General features: G+C 40.8%; 1 protein-coding gene and 2 long non-coding RNA genes across 8 annotated transcripts; all 3 read right to left on the reverse strand.

Moving 5' to 3' along the window:
• Nucleotides 1-5,718: 5,718 nt before the first annotated feature.
• On the reverse strand, nucleotides 5,719-9,226 carry LOC307088543 (uncharacterized protein). 4 transcript variants are annotated; one of them, XM_079754472.1, is made up of 8 exons: nucleotides 9,082-9,226; nucleotides 8,665-8,928; nucleotides 8,504-8,580; nucleotides 7,878-8,028; nucleotides 7,377-7,546; nucleotides 7,080-7,213; nucleotides 6,862-6,998; nucleotides 5,719-5,871 (listed from the first exon to the last, which is right to left on the reverse strand). In XM_079754472.1, exons 2-7 carry the CDS (start codon nucleotides 8,917-8,919, stop codon nucleotides 6,934-6,936), a joined length of 852 nt encoding a protein of 283 aa, XP_079610598.1. In that variant the 5' UTR covers nucleotides 8,920-8,928; nucleotides 9,082-9,226; the 3' UTR covers nucleotides 5,719-5,871; nucleotides 6,862-6,933. The 4 variants fall into 4 exon arrangements, with proteins under 4 accessions (XP_079610598.1, XP_079610599.1, XP_079610600.1 ...); XM_079754473.1 differs by having other exon boundaries at nucleotides 9,055-9,226; XM_079754474.1 differs by having other exon boundaries at nucleotides 7,465-7,546; nucleotides 8,665-9,226.
• A 652-nt stretch (nucleotides 9,227-9,878) lies between these two features.
• On the reverse strand, nucleotides 9,879-12,389 carry LOC307088542. 3 transcript variants are annotated; one of them, XR_013812570.1, is made up of 4 exons: nucleotides 12,116-12,389; nucleotides 11,477-11,529; nucleotides 10,991-11,183; nucleotides 9,879-10,908 (listed from the first exon to the last, which is right to left on the reverse strand). It is a non-coding gene; the product is annotated as an uncharacterized lncRNA (long non-coding RNA). The 3 variants fall into 3 exon arrangements; XR_013812571.1 differs by having other exon boundaries at nucleotides 9,879-10,375; nucleotides 10,489-10,908; nucleotides 10,991-11,529; XR_013812572.1 differs by having other exon boundaries at nucleotides 10,991-11,529.
• A 6,751-nt stretch (nucleotides 12,390-19,140) lies between these two features.
• Nucleotides 19,141-20,698, reverse strand: LOC307088771. Its single transcript, XR_013812584.1, has 4 exons — nucleotides 20,563-20,698; nucleotides 19,827-19,974; nucleotides 19,475-19,723; nucleotides 19,141-19,362 (listed from the first exon to the last, which is right to left on the reverse strand). It is a non-coding gene; the product is annotated as an uncharacterized lncRNA (long non-coding RNA).
• Nucleotides 20,699-22,019: the final 1,321 nt, after the last annotated feature.

The raw sequence follows: 22,019 nt of genomic DNA on the forward strand, positions 1-22,019 counted from the left end.
CGACGCAGGTAGTCGGATGCTTTCTCCCCACTGTCCTGATGGGTCTCTAAGAACTGAATATACAGCTCCTCACCTCCTGTAACGTTACCATAAGCCTTGTCTAGTTCATGGAGATAGTCACTTGGTGGGGCTTGGGCTCCAATAGAGAAAGCCACATTTAAAGCAGGGGTATGAAGGCTATCAAGAAGCATACGTCGCTGCTGTGCCTCTGACTATGGAGGACTAAAAGTGCCACAATTAAATAAATAAATACACCATTAAATAAATAAATACGCCATTAAATAATTCCTTAAATGTGTCATTAATTAATTAAAATTGGAATTAAATACATAAATGTTTTATTAAATGTGTCATTAATTCATTAATTAAATACTATTTAATTAATTTACATTTACATTTCATGATTTACATTTACATTTCATGATTTACATTTACATTTCAGGATTTACATTTACATTTCATGATCCTGTGTTGCAGTGCTTCATGAAATGTCAAACTGTCAAACTCGCCCATCAAAGTTGGTAGGCGGATCCTAACGCCTGATTGGTTACCCTGCGCATCAAGTCAAGGCAAATCAATAGGCCTTATGCGCAACATTCTTCCGGGTTCTACAAAACAGTGGTCTTGGCTTCCGGTCGTCCGCTGCTCAATAAACTGAGTTTATTATGGCGACCTTCTACAGCCGGTGTTTACAGGAGCTACCCCGAACAACTATTAGCGATGTGCACAGTATTGCCAAACGGACGTCCAGAGCCCCGGGGACTCTGTTAGACAAGGGATTTAAGTTTTACGCCTCCTCATTTATTCATAATTATGAAGGTATTTACATTTGTAGCTTTTGCTAATAGCGCTCGTTAGCGTTAGTTAACTGTAAGTAGCCTAGTTGTGTACTTGTATGCTATCAGTTAGTTTAGCAGTATTTTTGCTCACAGACAATTAAGACAATCAGATGAAGACTGTATTTTAGCGATGGGTTTATACTACCAACAGTATAATTACTACGATGTCCTGTGTGTTTAAGCTGGTCTTTGTCGACGTGGTACGCTGGTCGTATGTGTCTAGTAGACGCATAAGACCAGACACTACTATCCTAGTAGACTCTACTAGGATAGCTGCTAGGTTTAATGTCAACTAGCTGCTACCGTTCTGGCAGGTGTTTCAGATTTCTAAAACATTGATTTGTATAAAGACAACTGTGATGAATGAATGAATGAAATGATGCTGTATCTTCTTTTCCACCAGTTTCAAACAAAGACAGGTTGAGAGGTACTGTCACTGTCAGAGCAGCTTGTCACAGGTCCATGCAGAAGAATGAAAAACCACACAGCTTGAGCGTAGGCTATGTTCAGGGATGGGTTTGTTAAATTGTCTGTTTCAGTTCAATGACTGTACAGAATGCGTTCATCAAGCCTCTCAGAATGAATATATTTACACTGCAACTGCTTTCATTTGGCCACCAGCATGTTCTCAACTATGTAAACACCATATTCACAAATACAACACATTCTTCTGAGACACTTGATAAATGGCTATAGTCTACCTGTTAGTGAAAGAAGGTAATTTGTGCAAAGTTGATTGACAGTAAATATTTCTATCGACACATATTTGGTATACCTCTACTCGTATGGTTAACAATCTTTGTATACTAAACACACACACACTATACCGATAACATCATTAGGACACTTGCCATGACATTACATTCGAAAGCTATATATATGGGTTTCCTCCCCTTTTGCAATTGCTACTACTTGCAACTATTGACACCCTGTAGTGGCAGGCATTCCAGTACTGAGCAATATGTTTATTGTGGTAGACTTGTAGGAAGCCCCTTGTCTTAATTTAGTGGTATCTGTTCTGCCAACTGTCCAATTGTCTCTTTGTGTATTGTATACAGATAGTGCTTCGTGATTCAGATCCCGTCATCATGACCTCAAGTCAGTGTTCATGCAAAGCTGGCACAGCAGTATGCAATCACACTGCTGCACTGCTCTTTCAGACAGCTCATTACTCCGAGCTCAATATCCAGGTTGTCCCCCCTGTTCATGCCTGTACAGAAATGGAACAACAATGGCACAAGCCCAGAACTGCAGTAAGGGTTGAGGCAAATACACTGTATAATATGTATGTAATAGTTAGGCTATGTGTGCTGCAGTAAAATAGTAATTTGCTAAAATAAAGTATAGTGATCTAAGGTTAGAAGCATTAGAGGTTCAGCGTAATATAATGGCGACTCTTTACTTCATAAGGGAGTAAAACCCGGGCCTGTAAACAGCATGATTGTTACAAGACCCAGGCTTAACAGGTGCATGGAAGGAGGAATCAGGTGAGGTGTAGTCACTGAGGTCATACATGTAAACATTAGCTGGGGCACAGCAGGTTATGATTTGTAACAATATCACTGTATTTGGAGGTCACGAGCAGTTACTGAAACCATTAGACTATGCATACCACATATTTTACTTTTATAATTGGAACCTTTTCATAGTAGAATATTACCTTTACCACTTTGTTTCATAGAAGTACACTCTCCAAGGGTGTGCATGGGCACCCTTTTGATATTGGGCTGCTATGCATTGAGGACACATACGAGGACTTTGCTAATGTTTCGGACCCATATCGCCCTAACTGACTCATCCTTTGGAAACTGGTGGAAACTTACGCTAGAGTTAAATTTCCCCGACACAGAACAGCTCGGCACACAACAAAAACTGCTGTTCAGATGTTGCCGTTTCTGGTATTTTAACATTTTAACATTTGTGAAATTTTAATTTCACAAATGTTAAAATTAAATTTTAATCACACGAAATAGAAAACTAAATACTAAATAGAATACACTAAAGCGAAACTTAGAAGTTACCAGGAGATCACCTACCGCTGCAGTCAACTAGTGTACGGAAGTGAAAAGCGGAAATGATTAGACCCGTTTACACCTGTTTTCTATGGAGGACTAAAAGTGCCACAATTAAATAAATAAATACACCATTAAATAAATAAATACACCATTAAATAATTCCTTAAATGTGTCATTAATTAATTAAAATTGGAATTAAATACATAAATGTTTTATTAAATGTGTCATTAATTCATTAATTAAATACTATTTAATTAATTTACATTTACATTTCATGATTTACATTTACATTTCAGGATTTACATTTACATTTCAGGATTTACATTTACATTTCATGATCCTGTGTTGCAGTGCTTCATGAAATGTCAAACTGTCAAACTCGCCCATCAAAGTTGGTAGGCGGATCCTAACGCCTGATTGGTTACCCTGCGCATCAAGTCAAGGCAAATCAATTCCAGATAATGCATTGACGCAGAGCGAGTGAACACATTCGGTTTACAAAATGTCTAAAAGCTGCCCGGAGCTGCTGCGAGAAGCCGCTAATTTAATAGAAGAGGCTCTGAGCAGAACTCCGACGGCTCCGACGGCTCAGTCACAGCAGACACCTGCTGCTCCATTACGTACACCCGTCCAAGGTAAGCTAAGTAATTTCATGTTAGCCGGGTGTGCTACTAATCACAGCAAGGGCTAGCTAAATTTGCTTCGTGTGTAATACGTTCGTTGTTAATGGTGGGAGCATAAAACTAGTTCGCTAATCGGCTAAATAGTGTGAGCTGATTTTTGGAGGGAGCGTGTCCATGTTCCCCGGGTCCTATGTTCCCCGCTTTGTATGAGACAGGGGAACATATGACCCTTTTTTTTTAAAAAAAGGGTCCTATGTTCCCCGCTTTTCCCAAAAAGGGTCCTATGTTCCCCGATATGTATGTGACCGGGGAACATAGGACCCTTTTTCTGAAAAAGGGTTCTATGTTCCCCAGTTGCGGCGGGGAACATAGGACCCTTTTTTCTGAAAAAAGGTCCTATGTTCCCCTGTCTGGAAGACAGGGGAACCATTACTGGACCATTACTTCCACCATTACTGGAAGAGGACGTCTGGTTACGGGAAACCCATTTGATACCTGTTCCACTGTTAAATAGCGGCCCAAATTGGTGGGCGCTATCCTGGTAATTTCTCTGCACAATTTGATTAGCTAAACATTTGTTTAGCCAATTCATGTAAAACTATGAGGGTTTTTATTGACCCGACCCTATATTTCCCTATCCTCGAGCCGGGTCGGGCCGGGCCTTTGATCGAGCGTTTGTGTTTTTTTTTAATCATTGCTTTATTGGCCTAATCTGAGGAGAAATCTATGCCATAAACAGAAATATTATAGGCCTTTATTGCACGGGTCTTCTCAATGCCGTGGAACGCTCCGTTCACTTGCATGGGTATAGATGGTGGGCCAAGGGGAGATTACGTGTATTCAGACGATCCCCACCGAGGGAGGACGTAATTTTCTGTGTACAACATCTTCATTTTTCAACAAATTAAACAAAAATTGTTGGCACTCTTACCTCTTGCACATTTTTTGTTTATCGGTAACTTTGTCTGAGTTACTGGTTCCGGCAAACTGAGCGGGCAGCTATGCTCGGGGTCCGACATGTATGATGTCATTGTAGTTATTGTCCAATGACAAGCCTCGAAATTTCCCGGGGGTTTAAGTTTTTTCTTTGTTTGCTGGCGGTTACCAGGGATATTTTGTTTAACTGCTGTCAGTACCGGTATCGGAGTACAGTTCTTTCCACCTGTCAATCCGACAGAAATGACTTCGCAATTAGCCACACTACATTTCTCTTGTTGAAACTACGTTAGCTAGCAAACAATGGAGTGCTGTATGCATGTTTCGGAAAAAGATGGTCCTGTAACCCCGTTTACAGACACAGGATGGAGGAAATTTATTGCTGCCTTGTTTCTCTGGAAAGACCTTGGTACCAGAGAGAGTACTGTGGCAGAAGAGGCAGTGCTGAGATTTAATCTTAGAACCCAGGTTTGTCGTCATACTATATAGTAGTTATATGGCTGGCTTTGGCTTGCCAAGAGACTGAAAATGGAAATTAACTTTGACTATATATCTTTTTATTTATTATGTGTGCTTTCATTATCTGTCCTTTCAAATAAGTTAACTGTGAACCTCAAACTTCAGTAACCTGCTGCTATTCCAGCTAACTGTGGCTACCACAGAGACTGCTACAGCCACTTCACAAACATAAAACGAGCCCAGAGAAGATTTGAAAAGGCGCCTTTATTTTACAAGGAGGCAGAAAAAGAGGGTAGGTGTCCAATAAGAAAAGAATAGTCATGTCAATGTGAATCTTGAACTTCAGCTGTGAATCTGTGAATAAAAACAATATGAAAACACAATTACATTATGCAAATTACATTTGAGAACCAAACTTTGTAACTCGTATGACATAAGTTATGTGGGTGGAAAAAAATCGGATATAACAACTTTCTCGCTGGATGTTCCTGGTGTTTCCCCCTGAGCCCCCTGTAGCACATAATGTTAGCCTCGGACAGGTCTGCCGAGCTGGCTGCTCCCCCTCCACCCTGGGTGGTCTCTGGAGCAGGGAATCCCAGGTGTGTGAGAGGGTGTACGCCCCCTCGTCCCAGTTGATGGTGTCTCTCGCCCGCTTCGGTGAGAGACACCATCTGAGTTTTTGTCTAAACACAAGAAAAAAATAATTTATATCCAAGTTATTAACAAAATTAACATAATCAATATGAATGAGATTCCTTCAGTTTAATGCCTGGTGCCACACACACACACACGGGAGGTCAATGGGATAAAAATGTCCACTGACTATAAATTGAGATAAAGTGAAAATCTGACACTACAAAATACCTAATGCATCAAAATAAGTTTTGTTGCCTTACCAATATTAAAAAGAAAAAAAAAAATCGCACACTTGATTAAAGCCCCCCATTTATTGGATACTTGCCTGCAACGTTTCAACCAGATGTCGTCTTCTTCTCTCAACTAGAGAAAAACAAAATTGTTAGTTACCAATCTTACACATACAAAAGATTTCCCACCTCAGATCATTTACTATATTGAAAGTCGGTAATTTTGTTTCTTCTTTATTTGCCAATAAAAATGGTAAACAATAAAAAAAATAGAATTTAGTATTTTTGATAAGAACTGACTGAGGTTGATTGTTGATATATACACACACATACGGCCTATTTTTAGAGTAGCTGATGTTTTGTCCCCAACTGTAAATTAAAGAGTTTTTTGGAAGTGTGACTGAGGGTCAAAATAATAATTGTGATGCCAGTAGCCTGACATCTTTAAAGGGATAGTTCAACATTTTGGCAAATTGGCCCATTGCCATAATCCCTATAGTCATAGCAGTAGGTTCGTTACCTTTAATTGTTGGTGCAAGCTATTTTTAGAACGGCGGAGCAGAGCCGTGAGCTGCTCAAAGCTACGCTACGGAGGCTCATGGGATTTCTTGGTTTCCCTCATCGAATACAAAATCCCAAAACGCTTTTGTGGACAAGTTGTGAGCTGCATATTCACCACGCTATGAGAATATAATGGAATGTTACGAAACGGAGCCGTTTGAGGTAAATGCAGAGACTGCTTGCTGAAAAACTGTCCCTGAACGCAACTCGCATCAGCGGTTTTGCATGAATTTACCTCTTAAACAACTCCGTCTCGTAACGTTTCGTTATTATCTCATAGCGTGGTGATTGTCCAGAGCGTTTGAGTGGTTGGATTGTGTATTTGATTAGTTTGATGAGAGAAACCAAGAATTTCCCTTAGCCTCCATAGTGTAGCTCTGAGCAGCCTGCTGCTTCGCTCCGCCGTTCTAAAAATAGCTTACACTGACAATTAAAGGTTAACGAACCTACTGCTATGACTATAGCGATTATGGCAATGGGCAAATTTGCCAAAATGTTGAACCATCCCTTTAATCTGTTAATGTTATGGAAGAGAGGCCTAAATGTGTTGTCTGCTTCTTGCCTTTTAGTGCCAGGGGTAGAAAAAGAAGCAGAGGATGGTGAGGGAACTGCAGCGAAGACCCGGGCTCTGAGGTCACACACCTCTGACCTCTGCACATCCAAGCGGGCACCACACCTTCTGCCAGTTCAGTGCATTATCTGCAAACATGACAAATCCAAACACCAATCGTACACCCGGAAAAGAATTAAAGAAAAACTAATGCAATGTGAAACACTCACAGCCGGGAAATTGCTTCTTGCAGCTGAAGGCAGGAAAGACGAGTGTCTGCTTCTCCACATTCGGGACAGGGACTTGGTGGCCAGTGAGGCAAGGTATCACTTTACCTGCTTCCGGGACTACACCAGGTATCTTTCTAAAAAAACAAAAGAGACAGAGCGCAACCTGTATGAAAATGCATACAAGCACTTCTGTGCGACAGTGATTGAGGAGAGACTGTTAAGAGGAAGAGAGGTGCTACGACTCTCTAGGCTTACTATGCTGTTTAAAGACATTGTTAGACAAAGGGAAGGACTTACCGTGTCATCTTACAAGGCACATTCTCTAAAGGCCAGACTTCAGAAGTCGCATCCTTTCTTAAAATTTCAGAAAGCATCAACAACATACTTTGTATATGTTGATGATCTGACAGCTGAGGAGATCCTTCAGGAAGTTGCTGCCTCCTCCTCCTCCTCATCCAACAGTGAATCTGAGGGCAATGATGCAGACACACCAGGGTCAAGTCACACAAAACATAATACAGGCAACTTCACAAAAGATAGTTCTCGGCTATTATATCATGCCGCTCTCACACTCAAAGATATCATTCGAAACACAGCAAAAAGTTCACCAAAGCTCCCTTGGCCTCCAACAGCAAAGGACCTGACACTTGAGAGTGCCCTAAATATGGTACCAGATCAACTTTTTAACTTTGTCGCATGGACATGTGGAATTTCAATGGAACCGTCAGACAATGAGCGTGTTGAGGTCATGTTGGAAGACAGAAGGAAGATAGTCTCGACCTGTCAGGACATCATTACCTTGAGCACCAAAGGACGGTGGCTCATGCCAAAACAGTGCTCTCTGGCAATGGCAGTCCGGCACATGACTGGCTCAGCACAGCTCATAGGCCTGTTGAATGGTCTTGGCCACAGCTCATCCAACTCCCATGTCCTTGAGCACGATACAGCTCTGGCTCACCAGCAGATAGAAAGAGGAGAAATTTATGTCCCAGAAAACATAAGTGCTGGAGTTCCTGCCACACTTGTCTGGGATAATAACGACTTCGGAGAGGAGACACTTTCTGGCAAAGGAACCACACACAACACAAATGGCATAATTATCCAGCAGGCAATGGCTGATGATTCAGCTTCTTTACCTGGGCCATCAAGACAGAGAACAAGACAGCGTTCTGTTAGTCCTCCACTACCTAATCTTGTTGCATACACAAGAAGACAGAGGTCTGGTCCACAGAATTCTGCATTTAAAGTAGATCTACAGCAGAACAAATACAGAGATGCTCAAACAACTGCAAGAATAGTTGATGCTGCATTCTATCTTATGAAAATGCCTGAGCCCCAGGGGAAAATCCCTCCTGGGTGGACAGGTTTTAACATTATGTTAAAGACAGACAAAATCCTACCCTCTACAAATGTAGGTTACTTACCGGTCATTGATGCTAGCCCAACAGATCTCATTACTGTCCACACCATCCTGACTCACTCCATTGCTGTCGCTGACAGCCTGCAACAAAAAGAAATAGTGTTAGTCATGGATCAAGCCATATATGCCAAAGCCCAAGAGATCCGCTGGCAGACCAGTTATTACATGGAAAGACTTGTCATAAGGATGGGAGAGTTTCACACAGCCATGGCATTCCTCTCCTGCATTGGGAAGATGTTTGCTGATGCCGGCTTTCAGGATATAATGATTGAATCTGAAGTAGTAGCTGCTGGGTCCATTGATGGAGTCATCACAGGCCATCAATACAACAGGAGCATAAGAGCGCACAAACTTCTGATGGAAGCACTCCAGAGACTGCGCTGGCAGGCATACCTTGACACCCTCACACAAGAGGATCATGCTGCAGCTCTGAAAATTACAACAGATTTGCATCAGAAGTTTCCAAGTGAAGATTTCAATGCCATGCTTACATCTGATGCATTTCTGCAGTTACTGAAAGCATATGAAGGATTTGTCAATAAAAGCTCAACCAACCAGACATTCACATTTTGGAGCATTTACATTGAAATGGTGGAAGTTCTGCTTCTATTCATCAGAGCAACCAGAGAGGGGAACTGGACTCTTCATTTGTCAACAGTGCAATCTATGCTGCCCTGGTTTTTTGCATGCGACAAGGTGAATTACGCCAGGTATTTAACAGCATACTGGGTCGAGATGTCCAGTCTGGAAGATACACATCTCACAGCACATCAGCAGCTTTTTTCAGGTGACTTTGTGGCACAAAGACATCAACAGCACGGTTTTGCTGGCACTGCATGTGATCAGGTCATTGAACAAACAGCCAATCGCGATTCAAAGACAAAAGGAGGCATCAGTGGGTTCTCTTTAAACAAAGGTGCAGTTCACAGATGGACCCTGACACAACATGAGCGGGCAGCCATCACACATGAATGTAAAGCAATGGCTGGACAGTGCCCAGTATTACATCTGCATTCTGAGCTGGACAGCGCCAGAATGCAGAGGGACCACGCTGATGTGATGAGCATTACAGCCACTGTCCAAAATATGGTCAATCCTTTCGACTCTTCACTGGATGGAGAGTCTCTTCAACAACTCTCCTCTGGCCAACAAGCACCAGACAGTGTTGCCAGAGATTTACTGGGGGCGAAAGAAAGAGGTATGAAAGCTCTCACTGAGTTCTGTGAGACAAGGATTGCCACGACAAAGAGATCATTCCATGACCCTATAAAGAAAATGAAAACGTTCAAAGATACTGGCCACAGTACAAGCACAAAAATCAAAGGAAAAGAAATCGCACTGAAATCACACCGAAACCTGTTTGCCAGATTAATTGTTGTTGGAAATGTCAGACAAATAAACATAAATGAAATGCTCTCCTACAGTCTGGGTCCTTTGCCACAATCACTTGCCAACTTTGACGGCTCTCTGGTAAAGACGAACAAAGCAAAGCTGATGCACACACTGGAGGAGGACATCAGCCCACCACCAACAGTGAGGGACATTCCAGACGGCTCCGTTTGGATATGGGATGCTATGGCTCTGGTGCAGCAGCTAAAGCCACAGCCAACATTTGGCCTATATGCTGACCATGTACTGAGGACACTGGTCAACTCAGCCAAGGAAACCAAGTCAACAGAGCTCCATTTTGTGTGTGACACATACAAACACCATAGCATCAAACATGCTGAGCGAAACAGGCGAGCAGAAGAAGGCTATCAAAAAATTAAAATATATGGTGATGATCAAAAAACACCAAAACAGTGGAGAAAATTCCTGGCATGTGGGCAAAATAAAGAAAACTTGTTGGAGTATTTCTTCCATCACTGGAGCACATCTGCAAAAAAAATAATAGGAAACACGACAGTCATTATTGGGCATGGGGACAAATGTCATGCTATAAAGATGAATGGAAGCAAAAACGAACTTCAAATACTGCGGGTTCAAGACCTGGAGACAAGTCAGGAGGAAGCAGACACCAGACTTTTGTTGCATGCAGCTTATGCAGCAAAATACAGCAGTGACCTGGTAATCAAGAGCCCAGACACCGATGTCTTTGTGCTGGCTCTTGGGTTCTGCAGCAAAATTGATGGTCACCTGTACTTTCACACAGTCAAAGGCAGAAATCCACATATTATTGACATCAATAGGCTTCATGCCCACCTCGGGGAAGACAAATGTGATGCGCTTGTGGGTCTGCATGCATTCTCTGGATGTGACACTGTGAGCGCTATATATGGGGTGGGGAAAACCAAAGCATATAAAAAGCTCATTTCCCAGAGACAATACATCACCCTGTTTAGAGAACTAGGAACAAGTTTCTCTCCATCCCCAGAGTTCTGCAAGGCAGTGGAGGCTTTCACATGTGACCTGTATGATCAGGAGTGTATGGATGTTAACAAGGCAAGAGTTAAGCTGTTCAAGTCAGGAAAGTGCTCTGAGAGAGACTTACCTCCAAACAAAGACTGCTTGGACAAGCACATCCAGCGTGCTAACTATCAGGCTGCAGTCCACAGAAGGAGCCTTGACTGTAGGCCTGATATTCCTGCCCCTGAATGTCATGGCTGGAAGATGGCAGGAGAATTCTTAGAAGTGGACTGGATGACCCTTCCCCCAGCTCCAGAGGCAATCCTTGAACTGGTGCACTGCTCTTGTAAAAAAACAAACTGTGTTAAGGGCAGGTGCACTTGCAAAATGCATGAGCTGCCATGTACAAACCTGTGCCAATGCACAAACTGTGGCAATAGGTCATTTGAAGATGACTAGTGGTTCCAGGGCCAGCATGAGAGGCTAACACCCTTCATCAACCAGTGCCGTGTTCAAGAACACATGGTGAAAACAAGAGTACTGTTCATGTTAATGTTATTTGTTTCTGTAAATATGTTACCAAGCATTCTGATTTATTAACAGTTAGATATTAGAATAAAAGTTAACTCACCAACAGTGTATGGTTTGAGCACCATTTCTCATTGTCTGCCATGGGAGTATCACCTAGTGGAAATATTGTTACTCCATTAGTTGAATTCATCTTTCACATAATTGATATGGCACGAAGCTGGTTTAAATACAATTTAAACTTAGACAGAAAGGTCCATTTTTATCTAATGAATCAATACATTATTAGCCTAACTATTAAAACATGCCATTATGCTCAACAACATTTCAGGGGGGGTTACTTCACTGTTTGAAATTTGCTGACTGGGGTATACCACAGAGAACCATGTCTTTAGATCATTTAAATTCCTTCTGTTATCCCTCTCTCTGGGTATAACGGCAACACCAATATAATAACCAGTAACGTTACTTATACTCACACACTTATACTGAGTGCGTGGCTTAACAAGCTCTTAATGACGCTGGCCAGCTGCCAAATTGCCACAGCTTAACCTCCAACAATTTGGGTTATTCACATCGTGTGACATGAATAATGTTAATATAAACTCGATGAGAATAGTCAGTGATATTGAAATATAGATTCAGGTCTCCTACGCTTCACGCGTGAAGCTCACGCCGCCTCGCAAAGGTTATACAAATAACTAGCACATAGCTAGCATTTTCCAACAACATTAATACTTACCCACACACGTGTAAGCTTCTTATTTAGCTTATAATATTTCGTGATGTGTCCACCAGGTAAATGTTTAGATCAACAGCTGTTCCTAGCATCTCCGTCTGATTGGTTTAATAACATCACGTGATTTGTAGCGCTGCGTGCCATTGGTTCCACTGACATAGTAGGCTGCCGCGTTTGCCTGAAAATTTAACGAACTTTAAACTATGATTATGAAAAAATGTGCAAGAATTACGAGTGCCAACAAGGAAAATCTGATTGAGAAAAAAATAAACTTTAAAACTTCAAAGATCCAGGTTCTCCCTCCATGGGGATCATTATTTTCAAAAACTAAAGCTGATACGGCGTCTCGGCCCACCGTCTAGTAGTGGTCCGGTAACTTCAACCCCAGCGTCTTCGGTTGCTAAGCGACGTCAACGTCTTTGGCGGACTATTTCACTGCTGATCAACACTACGAATGCTGGTAACGAATAATTTGTAAAAAGACACACCATGTGAAGTTATTTTTTCGTTTTGGCAAGTAGCTGTGGATTGTGTAATAAGCGGGATAATGTATAGAACGTCGCCGGTCATTATCGAAAATAAGCCCCTTCAGGGCGAAGCAAGACACCTCCGCTGCACGTCGGTGTCCTGTTCGCCCTGTCGGGGATTATTTTCCCAATGATGACCGGCGTTCTAGATTCATTATTCCTTACATATATATTTAGCAGAGTAGGCCTACTTAACTAATGTGTACAAAGTTACACATGTATTAAAAAAATGTCGGGTTGAAATCGGGCTCGGGCTCATAATATTACATAATACAGAACGTGCTCGGGTCTATTTGGGCTATAGAACCCCCTAGCTCCGGTGTAGCATCCCAAGATAGAAGTTGAGGCTGCTTTAGCTGTCTGGTGACCATTTTTATCTATGTTGCAGCTGAGGTAGCAAGGCTCTTTGCGCCGTATAACGGCGGAGCCAGAAGAAATATCACGAGACGACCAGCTCAAGTCCAAGTGAGTCGAAGAAGCTATACACACACTGTGTGTTGTTTGGCTGACCACAAGGCGGATAAAGTCCCAAGCGTACAGCTTAAAGCGGACCTTCATACTTCAGGACTTGGAGAGCACAAAGTGACATTTTCAGGTCAGTGCGAAACTAGGCATTTACCAAAACCAAAATAAGTTTGTACTGTCCGGCTCGTTGAAATGATTTGCAGTTCTACTCAGCATTTCTTTTTATAGTTATAAATATTTCCTGTTCATATTTGACTCAAACTTAATTGATTTTCATAGTGTGAATAATAGTTATCACAGGCTTATTTGAGTCAATATGAGTTATGATTTTTTTTTTTTTCTCCAGGGAATGACAGCGATCCCATGGTCATAACAAACAAGTTGATGGAAGTATTTCCGAAGCTCCAAGAAGGGGGAGGCTTCGAATTTTTAAAAATTGCAGGATCTACACGGAGTCGAAATCTGGCATTGCTTCAGTGTCCCAGCACTGGATACACGCTTGCCTATCTAAAGGATCCAGCTTCGATGATTGGACAGGCTACAATCTTCATTCGTCAGCTTCAACAGGATCTACCCTTCGATTGTGTACATACATTTACAGAGACCTAGTTCAATACATAATCAAAACAAAGCTTACTGGTGACTTTCAATCATTAATTAAACGCTATTTGTTGTTGTTAGGAGAGCTCAAGTTCTGCCTCTGGTCCAGTCATCCCCTGCATCACCTGTCAGAAGGAGGTTCCCTTTTCAGAGATGAAGCTGCACAGATTGAGCTGCAATGGGTATGTACTTCCTAAAGCAATGCAAGGGTCGCATATTAATTTTTCTTTGGGAAAATGTCTCTCTTAAGAGTCTTGTGCACACAAATAAGGGAGTATGACCATAATTTAATTTTTTTTAACTTCAAGGACACCCATGCAGGAATCAGAGAAAGAACAAGAGGGAGGCCAAAGTGATAGTGAGACCGTCAGTGACAGTGTTCCAGTGAGGCCTGGAACATCAGCTGAAAGTGCAGAAGTGCCAGCAGTGATGGTCAACAAGGAGCTGGATAGTAAAGAAGCAGACAGCGGTTTGTGTCATCACGATAGGGTTGCTATAACTGAGTAACTGAAACAAAGTCAATAGAAAAATAACACGATATAATTAGATAAGATAATACAGTTACAGACAATTAACCTCTTAAACCCGAGCGCCCCCGGGGGCGGGGGCAGCTGCACCAACGTGTGCTGTAAACAGCTGTAAACAGCACCACCATGCTCCAACATGTCCATGTTGCATACCCACGTAACGGGAAGAAGCTCGGCTAAAAGCCCATGATAACCATTTTTACCTAAACAAAACACAATTCTAACACCAAGCAACTAAATGAGCCCGTAGCAAAACACGCAAAACGTGCATGCGCGCATACTGGCCGTCGCCGATTTCGCTACTCCATGCCACCCACACAAACTCGTAGGTCATATGAAAGCTGAGGCTCCACAAATTCCAATGATATCACTCCCATCACTCTACGACGAAAACTCACCGAACTAGCAACCAAAGAAGAGCAAAATAAACAAAACAAATCAAAAACGTTATACAGTGTGATACTTTTGAATGGCGAATGGTGTTTTTTTTACATGGATTCGGGTCCCTCGATTTGACGTTCCCTCGACTCTATTGGCTCTTACGGTTCGATAGAGGTGTCAATCATCCAAATTGACCAATGCATACCCACGATATCTTGGGTATATCCAGCAGTGGCATGACAGCCCTTAGTGTTTATAGTTAGTTAGTTATAGTTGTTCAAAGTTGCTGCCAGCGTGTTTATATATATATATATATATATATATATATATATATCTTTATCCCTAGTGATTGTAGTTTTTAGCTGTGTTTTTACCTTTTGATTTTACAGTTTGGTTTTATTATATGTATTTCCCAAATATATCTGCTCCAGTTGGAGTCAAACTTCATTTCGATTGTATGGTTTACTTTGACTGGAAAAATGTATAGAGCCCTGGGTGAATTTTCAAAACAAGTCAAAAATGTTGAATTTGGATGGAATGAATACCAATAGTGATATGTCAGTGAAATAAAATTAGATTTACAGTCTGGTACCTTAGAAAGGTCAAATGGTGCCCAAAAGTGCCCAAATGGCACCATTTAGTCCGCCTGGACCTACCTGTACTAAAACCTCTCTAAAATCACTTTATTCACTTTATTAGCATTTATCCTGGAACAGGGTACTCATTAGATGTTGTTATATGTTTCCCTAAAGGTTCTGGGCTACTATCCCATAGTTTCAAGGTGGTATTCACTCTAAGTAATGTGTTTTCTCTAGGCGAAAATTTAAAATTGACATTTCTTACTATGTTCTAGCAGAATTTACTCTGACACAGTAACATCTATATTGATTCTGACACTTCTGCAGTCCCCTCACAGGTGTTACCTTCTTTTTGAAACCAACTTTATTCATATAGCCCTTGTAGTTGTGGAGGCATACTCTATTCATTTTGGGCATGTCATTTCGGGCAGGAGGCCTGTGAAATAGGCCTAGGGCTTAACAGGTTAATAACATGCAACTGGGTTATATTTTCTAACTGTTCCTATATTTAAATTTTGTTCAGAATGCTGTTTTTCTGTTGTCTTGGATGTCTCTCTGGAATAGATAACATTATTGTTGTTGTTTGTTTAGAATGGAAGCTTATTGAAGAACCGTCTCAAGCTGCCAAAGTTTTCAAAGAGAATCTGCTGAAGGAACATGCATCTGGGACACCACTTCGAATGAAGATGAATGTAAGGGACTCTGAAGAGGACAGGGAACGGGAACTTCTCTTGTTCTATAAACAGCAGCAAGAATGGGCATGTCCACTTCTTTGTACTCTTGTTGGTAAGTAATATAAAGTTTGTAAAATAAATGTATAAGTAAAGTTTATACCACTCAAGTATCTTATATGGAATTGTTAAATGGGAGAATGGAATCCAAACAACTATATAATTGATGACCACTAATGAAAATATACCACGCACAATATTCTCCTGTAATCTGAAAGAATCAATATTAAGGATGCTATTCTAGAATTACAGCCAATAGAATATTGACTATTTTTTCCCTTGCTTGTTAAATGTTAACTTATCCAGTTACCTGTATTAGTCAGCCACTGTTTTTCCACTGTGTTATTCTCAGTATTTTATTTCAGGTGATGCTGCTGTCGGAGAGGGAGTGATGAGGTACTTTCTGACAACGGTGATATCCAAACTCCAATTTGGATTCAGTCTAGATCTTGGTAAGTCACTTACTATTTGAAGGTTAATATGTACTTTTAAAAATGTATTTAAGTGGTTTAATTGTTGTGACTTTATCCCCTGCTCTCTTGATATTTTACAGGAGGAATGGGCCGAACACTGCTGTTTGAGGGTGAACCTGACCATCTTGTTCCAGCAGCATCAGAGGCACTCATTGAAAGCAATCTCTTCCGGGTTGCAGGAAGGATGTTGGCCCACAGCTTTCTGCATGACGGTCCCCATGTCACAGGATTAAGTCCTGCTGTGATTCATGTACTGTTCAATGGGGATCCTGAAATGGCAACTGTTGTTACAGAAGACTGTCCTGATCTGCACATCAGGAGTATCATAAAACTGGTATGTAACATATAAGAAACTTTGTCTTGCAAAAAATATTGTTTGGGCAAATATAATAACTTGTACGGTCTTTATTCTAGCTTGAACAAGAAGAACTCACACCAAAACAGAAGGACACAGTTTCAGATCTTTCCATGTCTTGGGATCTTCCAGCAGTCACCAAAACAAATCGGAGATGGCTACATAACAAACTTCTACTCCATGCAGTGAGTTCCTGCTGGTTAAGTCACATAATTTATTGCTGTAGTTGTTGAAATTATAGTTATAATTATAAGTGTTGTAAACTCTGGCTTGTTATGTTATCACTGGCAGAGATGGAAAAGGCCAAATTTCAGTGGTGAAATTTATGCTATGAATACTTAATGATATTTAGTCTTTGCCTATTGTCATGTTAGTTCTTCAAAACCACCATTTAATGTATATACAGTTTTAAAAAATCACACTACAGTAAATTGAGAGCAGCTTAACAACACATGTCTGGTTATGTGAATTTGCTTTTTGATAATCTACTTTAAAAAGGTGATACAGTCAAGAGTTCACCACTGTTAACTTCTTTCATTTACAGTTTTTAAACATTCGCAATAGACACAAGTTGCTGAAATTTAGAAAGTGGAATTCCCCCATTTATCCATTAGTTATGTCTTAAGCAGAACATTTTTGTCAAGTGTGCATGAAGCACCGCATATTCTCAATCACAGGCAAACTGGGACTGTAGACAGGACAACTAGCACTCTTTAACTTGTCATCCAGGTAGAATGTGATTTGTTGCAAAATGAAGGGAAAATACACATGTAAATAGTGGCATACATTATTTTAAAATGTGTAAATGTCTTGTAAAGGGTTGCTATATTCTGTACGAGAGCTGAATGGATTTTATAAAGCACTTTATTGTGCTTTTATGAACATTTTCCCTACTATGCCAACTTTTGTAAAATTTGGGTTGAGGATTTGGACTGTAATATGGGTCGGTTCTGTCTCTTAGGTCATTGGGAGGACCATGCGCCAGATCAAACAGTTGAGAAAGGGACTGAAAGATGTGATGGTATGGCCCCTGCTGACATCTAGGCCAGATGTTGTCCCACTTATTTTCCCCAAAATGGCTGAAATGCAGTTCACACCCCAGGTAAGTCTGTAATTTAGTTATATTTGTCACTTTACTTGATGAATTTACATGTATTTTCAATGACTGAGCTGGTTATTTTTCCTTTTACCAAGAATGTGATCTGCATATTCCTTCACCAAAATAAATTCTCCCTTTTAAAATAATTACAATGTGTATTCTTTAAGATGCTCCTACAAAAAATCACATGGCCAGTTGAGGACAGTGATGATGAAGACTTTGACTTAGAGTCCACGTGCCGCGTCACTGGCTTTCTAAGGTTGTTCATTGAAACAGGTATAAACACCTTATTTGGCTAATGCATTGCTCTCTTTACAAATGCTTCTATGTCTCATGGATAGATGTGATCAATTAGAACTAAATGTCTTGAATCCATTTTATGACTTTTAGCTTCATCAGGTACCCTGGCCCAGCTGTTGACATTCTGGGTTGGCTGGGAGATGCTTCCTCCCAAACTGAGAGTGGAGATTTCTGGGGGAACCCTTCCTACGTCCTCCACATGCTTCGAAACACTAAAGCTGCCAGCTCATTTCAAAACCTACATGGATTTTGAGGAAGCACTTGTCTCTGCCATAAATAGTGCACAGACTGGATTTGGACTTGTTTAATTTTTTCAGACAGATGTCATTGAATGCACTGTTAAGTAGGTCAGGTCAATTGACACAAGTTCAGTGTCTTTGAAAACTAATAAACAAATAAAACACTGGGTTGGACATCAGTCTGCTATGATTCTTGATAAAACTTGCACAGTCTCTACGTATAATCTAAGTGCATCAGTTAAAGAAACTCCTGGAGCTGGCGAAATGGCAACCTCTTCATCTGAGAGCTCACGGGCCAGCTGAACCTCAGGGACTGACACAGTGCCTCCATGAAGACTGTGAGGTCCGTTCCAGTCGATCCCATACTCTTCAGGAACCTGAATGGAGGACAAGCATGATCAATCTTGTACTTAAAACTAGTTTGACATGTCATTACACAAGGTAGTTAAGATTGTTATTTTTGGTCACCAAGTCGGTGAGAAATTAAATGTTGCCTATTCAATTGTTGTTTTGTAAAATAATACAGTTGTGCATAGTATGCACCGTAAAAATTACAGCTCAGAGGTTGATCTTTGAAAGCTCAGGAGACTGAAGAAACTATAACCTATGTTTCATTTAAAGTAGCACGTTTAGCACAATATCTTGTCCCATTATTCCTTTGGGGAAACAGACAGTGAAGTGTTCAAAGTTGATTGTTCTTTAACCTCAGTAGGATCCTCCATAGAGCCTTGCTCTCTGTATCTTCTCCAGAGTTGCTGTGGCGACTGATTCCTTTCAGTTCTAAGACCATGAAAGTTCCAAGCATCTCGGAAAGAGTCGAGGCTTTGCTGAATTAGTGGAAGGAAGATCCGGTGCAGTGCGAAAAGATGGACTTCATTGTCTGGATTCAGTGTTCCCTGATCTTGCAATGAAGTGAAAATCTGATAGAAGAGGTCCAGGGCATGTTCATAAACATCTCTCCACATCCTCTCTATTCTGTGTTTAGGATAAAATTGACAAATTGTTAATTTACGTGACATATGCTAAAGAAGTACATTAAACTGGTACATTTGTTTTGTGAGCCTAGTTGTCAAACATATTTATTTACCGCTGATTGTGGACACTTCTGCCTGTGATGTGTGAATTCCTGTCGGTACCTCTGCTTCTGATCATGAATTCTGCTACATCTGCATTCTCCCCCCCTTTATCAGACCGTACCCTTGATGGCAGCCCATACTGCTCGGCAGCGGCAATAAAGCTCTGTAAGACCGTCTGAGCACGATTATTGCCAGCCACAGTCAGGTAGACCACTAAACGACTGAATCCATCCACCCCACCATGGACAACAAATCTCCACCTGTCAGCCAATTGTGAACACATGAAAAATAACAACTTTATTGTAAAGCAATTCTAATGAAACATCTAGAAAGATGCATTGTTTATCTACTTATATCACTGACCTGATGAGCTTATGGTGGCCATCTATATGCCACAAAGAGTTTGGGCCAGGAACAGAATACTGTCGTCGTCTTAATACACGCAGCCTTAGACGTCTCATGTAGACTCCCTCTGCATCGACTCTGCGTAAAGACTCTTGCAGTCTTGAGACTGAGGGGAGGAAAATAAAACGAACAACCACACACTCACTGGCTACTTATTTTGAGGAAATAGTGGTGTCATAATGAAAGACATGACGTGTGTATTTTCTATTTTGGATTTTTGAATGATTTTTTGTTTAAGAAGACTCATTCCCCCTGGGTTGTATGCAGTAAGCGAGGTGTGTTTATTTACGTTGCATGTCATGTTAATTAGGTTTGTTGTCCCGTTGTCATGGCGACCACTGCGGTCCAAAGGAAGTCCGGTTTTCGCTACGGCTAGGATACTTGTTACAACTGTATTTGTGTTATCGCTCCTCCAGTGATAAGCCAGGTCTTGATTTTAAATACAGGGCTTTAATGATCGTCAACCCGTGAGAACCAGGTCAAAGAAAGAAGATAAAAATGAACAAAAAATAATGCTGTATGAATGTCTAATAAAGCTTGCGTCATAACATAAATACAACTAATCATCTGACACTGGAGGTCTGCAGCCAGACCCCTCGCAACGTCTTTCCATAAGCGGACTTCCTTCACCTTTCAAAGGGCAGAGCTCTGTATTAAAAATAAATGTAAATAATGCTCATATTAATATACTCACTTGGAACACGCACACCTCTTGCATTCAGATGACCGCGCATTAGCTTGTAGCCGGTGTTTGGATGTCTTCTGTGAATTTCACTTACAATACGGTCTAACTCCTCATCACTCACAGCTGAATAGAGGTCTGTCTTTCTGCACAAACAAAATATCAACATCAAGTAATGTTACCTTAAACATAATATCCTTCCTGAGTGGATGAGACCAGCAATCCCTAAACTGAATTAAAAAAAGAAAAAAAAAGCGTAAATACCTTAAACCGTTTTGTTTCATGCGCCTCCTGATGGTCCTCTTTGACACTCCGAGCATCGCTGCAATTTGACCCGCGGGTAAGCCACTAAGAACTTGATGCTCCAGAACTGCACTCGGTATGTCAAACGCCAAACGCCCCGGTCCCTGTGTGTGTTGGGCCTGATGCTCCCTGGTACCAGAGAAGCGGTGGACTACTTCTTCTAAATTTGCAGTCACTCTATAATCAATATCTTGGTCAGAAAGTGCGGAAATAACTCCAAGAACTTCAATAAATTCCTCTGCTTTACTCGCTGCATGCTCTGGGTCAGCAGGTCCTGCTTCCACATCCTCTGCTTAATCTAAAACGTCTCTCACCAACTCCCTAGAAAGTTCATGAAGATCCTCCATCATCATCATCTTCTTCTTCTTCACACTCTAGCTAAAGTTTAAGTTCAAATCAGTTTGACAGTTTAACAATTCCTCTTCTTCTTCTGCATTACCGCCACCTACTGGTATTGAGTGCTCCATTTTCTTTATCCAAGCACTCTACTTCAGACCAAAGCAATGGATCAGACTCGATTAGCGTTAGCCCCACCCACCGATTTTGATGGGCGAGTTTGACAGTTTTACATTTCATGAAGCACTGAAACACAGGATCATGAAATGTAAATGTAAATCATGAAATGTAAATGTAAATCATGAAATGTAAATGTCAATTAATTAAATAGTATTTAATTCCAATTTTAATGAATTAATGACACATTTAATAAAACATTTATGTATTTAATTCCAATTTTAATTAATTAATGACACATTTAAGGAATTATTTAATGATGTATTTATTTATTTAATGGTGTATTTATTTATTTAATTTTGGCACTTTTAGTCCTCCATATTAAAGAGACACACACCAAAAACAGTGATAATACAGAAAAGCATTAGCTGACTGAAAATATATCTGGGTTACACTCCCTCACAAGAAGGACCTGGGTTCAATCTGACCAGATGGTCTCTGGGGAAGCATTGTTACACTTCCGTTCTGGAGATACATGCAGACGGGTGTTATATGATGGTTGAAGTACCGGATTGAGGGCTTTCGTTGCTAACCTTTTGTTGTTTTCTTTGGTTTAAATTGTATTCTCCTAAAAGAAAATGTAGTTCTGTTTAGTAATGGCTTCATCACAATCATATTTGTAAAACCACACAGTCCCATACAACAAATTAATG

Source organism: Pollachius pollachius (genome assembly GCF_949987615.1).
Source record: "Pollachius pollachius genome assembly, chromosome: 17".
NCBI lineage: Eukaryota > Metazoa > Chordata > Actinopteri > Gadiformes > Gadidae > Pollachius > Pollachius pollachius.

Excerpts from the sequence above, each read along its gene's own strand:
- LOC307088543 (XM_079754471.1), bottom strand. The coding sequence starts at position 8,952 with ATGCAAATCTGTTGTAATTTTCAGAGCTGCAGCATGATCCTCTTGTGT. Across the intron at positions 7,547-7,877 it reads ACCGTCCTTTGGTGCTCAAG|ATTCACTGTTGGATGAGGAG; the intron begins GTAATGATGTCC and ends CATTGCCCTCAG. Across the intron at positions 7,214-7,376 it reads GTGCCTTGTAAGATGACACG|AAAGATACCTGGTGTAGTCC; the intron begins GTAAGTCCTTCC and ends TTGTTTTTTTAG.